This window comes from Pygoscelis adeliae, unplaced genomic scaffold (genome assembly GCF_000699105.1).
Source record: "Pygoscelis adeliae isolate BGI_AS28 unplaced genomic scaffold, ASM69910v1 Scaffold916, whole genome shotgun sequence".
Lineage (NCBI taxonomy): Eukaryota > Metazoa > Chordata > Aves > Sphenisciformes > Spheniscidae > Pygoscelis > Pygoscelis adeliae.
In genome coordinates, this window is record NW_008824917.1 from 95,075 (window position 1) to 99,967 (window position 4,893).

At 57.9% G+C, this 4,893-nt stretch overlaps 1 protein-coding gene across 1 annotated transcript; it reads right to left on the minus strand.

The window, feature by feature from the left end:
• Window positions 1-8: 8 nt before the first annotated feature.
• CCDC94 (coiled-coil domain containing 94) lies at window positions 9-4,809 on the minus strand (the record flags this gene model as incomplete). The annotated part of the gene is made up of 7 exons (XM_009324974.1): window positions 9-248; window positions 1,397-1,562; window positions 2,546-2,666; window positions 3,212-3,393; window positions 3,747-3,881; window positions 4,229-4,373; window positions 4,700-4,809. Coding segments are annotated over 7 exons (945 nt in total), but the record flags the coding sequence as incomplete, so codon positions are not given.
• Window positions 4,810-4,893: the final 84 nt, after the last annotated feature.

Genomic DNA, 4,893 nt, shown 5'->3' on the forward strand with positions numbered 1-4,893 from the left:
CCCCCCGGGCCGGACAGGTGAAGACGCTGGGACTCCAGATGGCCCGGAAACCCCGCTGGGCCCGACGGCTGTGACGCCAGCTCTGCGCTGGGGCTCTGGAGAGCAGCTGCTGGGAGGGGGGAACAGCCTGCGATCCCTGCTTTGGGCTGGCTCGGTCACTCATCAGTCACTCGCGCTGTCCTCGCTGTCCGAATACGCCCCCAACAAGCCGAGAGAGGACATGGTGCCCGTTGCTGTGGGAAACGAGCCTGGAAGCCGAGCAAGAGAGCAAACGCCATCAGGTAGGGCCCTCCCCATTGCCGGCAAACCCCGCCGGCTCGGTGCAACCAGCCGGGCGGAAAACACAAGCCTGCCTCGCCGCTCCGGCTGCTCGCAGCTGGAGACGAGGCACCCGGAGTCAGAGCCCGAGCGATGCCACCTCCCCCCGGCCTGAATCTCGATGAGGACAGCAAGGTTAAATCAGGCGGACAAGGAGACCCCGCACCCCCTCAGCTGGAGCCTCCCGCTTCCGCCTTGCGGCAACGGGAGGAAGCGGCAAGGTTGGCCCAAGGTCTGCAAAACCCACTTCTCCCTCCGCAACCCTCTGGGAGATTTCGGCCACTGGAAAGGAAGAGAGGAGCCAGCTCTCGGCTTCGACCACGCGACCTGCCAGCTGCAAGCGCAGGCAGCGTCACGGGCAGAGAGCCCCGTGCCAGCTCAGAGCAGAGTCCCTGAAAGACGGGCAGCTCTTCCAGCGTAATTTGGCTGAACAGACCCTGCCAGCAGCCGGGAGCAGGTGGCTGGGGAAAGCGTATCAAAAATGGGGTAACCACAAGAGCTGTCCTTCCCCAGGGATCCCCTGAGGGCAGAGGGACTTACTAAGCCGAAGGCTTAGGACCAATCAGCCCAGAACCAATCAATTCATCAGCTCCTTCTCCAAATCCTCTGCCTTCCTGGGGCAGTGAACTCTGAGGTGCTGGAAAGCCTTTCTGCTTGTTTTCACCACTTCGTTAAAGCTTCCAAATTCCGACAGTTTGGCAGGTTTTATAATCGGGCCCCAAACCAAAGCAATTTTCTTGCTTTTCCATTCATATCTCGCTGTTGTGATGGTTCCCAGCATCATATCTGCGCGCTGAGATACTGTTTTGAAGCTTCTGGCCCTGACAGTCTGTCTCCAAGGCCTTGGCTTACCGCCCAGGGCCAGGAAGGAACCTCTCCTCCATCAGGACATCTCCCGGAAAGAGGGACCTGTTCTTACACCCTGTTCTTACACCGTCATGGCCCCATCTGTCCCACAACAAGGACTTGACCTGAGAGCATTCAGGCTCTGAAGACAGAGCCAAACGCCGCTTGGGTGCCGCCAGACTCCTCCCTGATGGCCCAGCTCAGGCCACCCCATCCCCACGTGAGCGGTTACCGGTGTCGGTCGCGGTGCCTTGGTTCTCTGTCCCATTAGCCAGGGCAGGACCCGGCTTCTGCTTCCTCACTGTGACCAGCCCGGCCAGCTGGGGCTTGGCGTTCAATTTGCCCACACTCCGCTCCCAGCTCTCAGTCTTCAGCTTCTTACTCTGGGGCTGAGGGTCCTGCAGAGTAGAGCAGGGGCGTTAGCGTGCTCTGGCCTTGGAGGGGAGGCAGAGGGATGGGGGAGAAGGAGGAGTGGTAAAAACAGCAGCACAAAGCACAAGAGACGCGAGGCTAGCTGCTCGGAGCAGCCAAGGGGGGATATTCTCCCCCCGCAGCGACTGGCACACGCTAGACAAACAACAGGGATATGGATCTAAACGGCTGCAAAAACAGCCCTTGGAAACAAACGTCCCGCTGCCTGCGACAGTTAAATCCAGCCTTGCACAGCCACGCGCTGGCCCCGGGATGACGAGGAGCCAGATGCATGCCACAGGGCTGCGCAACCTCTGCCAGCCGGGACTGTGCGCCTGCAGGTGGTCCGGCCACTGAACCAAACTCCCCCGGGCACGAGGATTAGTGCCGGGCCAGGGAACATCGCTCAGATTAACCCCAGCCCGGCTTAGAGACACGGCAGCTTTGATTCATCCAACCGGACAGAGGTCCCCGCAGACACGGATCGACATCGGAGAGCAGCAGTGCAGGGGCCTGTCTGTGGGGATAATCCCTCCCTTGCAAGCTGGGCACTGAAAGCCCTTTTGTTCCGCACGTCTCCAACGCGGACAAAACAGAACCAAAGGAGAGGCTGTCCCAGGCAGCGGTTTCATTGCTGTAATTTTCAGAGTGCTGAAATCGTGCCTGAAGTACGACCAAGGCATAGCCGAGCCCCTCCTTTTCGAGCTGAAAGGGAAGCAACGTCCTGAGGCAGGACGGGGGCAGCTCCCTCCCAGCCTGTCAGCAGACACGGCCTAAAATCACCAACTGATCCCTGTCTCCTTTCAGCTCAGCGCGCAGGGACACAGGCTTTCTAAGCCGCTCATGCGCGAATGGCATTAGGGCTTCAGCATCGCAGGGAAAGAAGAGACAACGCGCAGCCCAGGACAGCGGAGTTGGTCTGGGGGGGGGAAGAGGTGCGGTGGGTGAAAGAGCCTCTGCCCCCGCTCACCTCCTGCAAGATGTCCGTAGGTTTAGTTTTCGCCACAGGCTTCGTGCGCGATTTCGCAGGCTCTTCGTCAGAGTCGGAATCTACCAGCAGCCGCCGGTTCTGGGCCTGCTCCAGCATGGCTCTGCAAGGAGAGAGGCCACGCGCAGAGGGTTAGAGCTGGCTCCCTTCCGCTGCCATGCTGAGCGACGCCGGCCGTGCACCGTGCCTGCACTGTTTGCTGTAAGGGGAGCTGGAATTCAGCAGCAGTGCAACAGGATCCACCCTCTCGGGTGCTTTTTAAGAAGTCATGTTCAAGCAGTGCCCGAAGGTTGAGAGCACCGAGATCTGCAGCCTCAGCCAGGTGCAGAAACTCTCTCTTCACTCGAGGACGCTTCTCAGGGGGAGTCAGGCCCCTGCAGCAGCCCAGATCTCCCCACCAGATGGGCCAGTGATACCAAAACCCCTCCACCTCCCTAAACACTTTGCCACGGCAAACTGCCCCTGATCTCCTCACAGCCCACTCAGGGCTACATCCCACCCACACAACTCCTGTGAACTCAGGCCCCTCAGGCAGGGCCCTCTCTTAAGCGCTCTCGGGGTGCTGAGGAAAGGGTAGGACGCAGCCCTGCCTGGCCAGGGCCAGCGTGGCCGATTTCACACGCCCGTGAATGCTTCCAGCCCACTCACTTCATCTCTTGCTCATCCTCCTCTTGCTCCTTGCGCTTCTGCTCCTCCTCGTACTCCTTGTACTGCTTCAGCATTGCCTCGAAGTCCACATTTGCCTGGCGCTGGTTGAGTTCCTTCAGCTCCTGCAGGTTCTCCAGAACCTCCATCTCCAGCTTGGAGTCCTTGGTTCGGTTCTCCAGGACCTGGAAGACCAGAGGGAAGCCGGGCTCATGTGAGGTAGCAGAGCCTGCCAGCAATCTCCAACACCGCCTCCCCACCCAGTACGGGGCAGGAAGCACTAAGAGGATCATCACCATACTCATTTTTTGGTCTTAATAGGACCGGAAAAACTGGGGCAAGCTGCAGCCCGTCACAAGTTCCAGCACAGGAGGAAACCTCCTGAGAGCAGGGAATTGTCTCCTGCCTGTCCAGAGCACAGCAATACCTCGGGAGCTTGAAGAACTAAACCAACGGCTACGAAGTCACCTTTGCTGGGGGAAGCCAGCCAAGGCAGGAGAGAGGTTTGCCTTCCGCAGAGAAGGGCACGTTCTCCTACCTTCATGGGGTTGTTGAGCTCTTCCTCTTCCCTCTCCTTCTGTATTCTTTTCTCCTCTTCCTCCAGGAGCTTCTCAGCTTGGAAATTGCGAGTGGCGCCATGCTCCATGGTGTAGTCTGTGTTCTCAGGATCTGTCTAAGGAAGAAACAAGACAACAAAATCATTGTACTGGGGCAATTCTGCTCCAGCCATCCTGTGGCCACTTCCAGAGCCGCATGCAAACGTTTCCCCATTTCATTAACATCACAGGGCAGACGATCACCCATGGCCTCTTGTTCTGCTCCAGCTGATGTGCCGCAGCCCACGGAAGGGCAAGACACTTCAGGACTACAAACAGCCATGAAAAGGGAAGATACACCAAACAGCACATGCTCAGACTCAGTCTTTGCTGGGACACCCCTTCCCCGTGGGGTCAGCACCCAGTCACGTCCACAGCCTCCCCAGAAAGCGAGAGAGCGCGGAAAATACAGAACATGTTTCACCTTGAAAGTGATCTCTGCCAGGCACCGCGTGCACTTGATGTAGAAGCGGAAGATGGGAAGTCCCAAGTACACCTCATTCTGAACAGTCTCCTTACGGGCGTTAAACTTCTTCCCCTTAGGGATGTATTCACCACACGTCTTGCAACTAAAAAAGAAGAAAGAGAAGTCTGTAACACATCAAAAGAAAAGAACAAACAGAACAAGAAAAGTCCAAGTGATTTTCGGGCTGCGTCAGCCCAGGTTCTGAGCAATGGTTACTTTCTCCTTTGGAAATTCAGTACCTACTCTTCAAAGAATCCCAAAATCACCCACAGTATCTCTTCCCTCTCCCTTATCCCTTTTCTTCTGGTCTGTGCCACCTCTGACGGCTGCTGGCAGCAGCTCCCCTGCCGCCTATCGAGGCGAAACAATTCCAAAGCAAACTCTTCTCTTCCCCAGCCGCTTCCTCCCGAGCAGCGCAGCCCCTCTTACCGCATGTTGAAGGGGGCCATGAGCCGCACCACATACTGCCGGTCCTTGGGGAGTTTGAGCTTTGGGATCTTAGCGGGATCGAAGTCCGGCGGGTAGTATTTCTGCAGAGAGAGAGAGACGTGTGTGTGCCAGGCGCAGGGTCAGCCCGAAGAGTGTGAACCGTGGCAGGCAGGATCCCCGCTGCCGTATCAGCC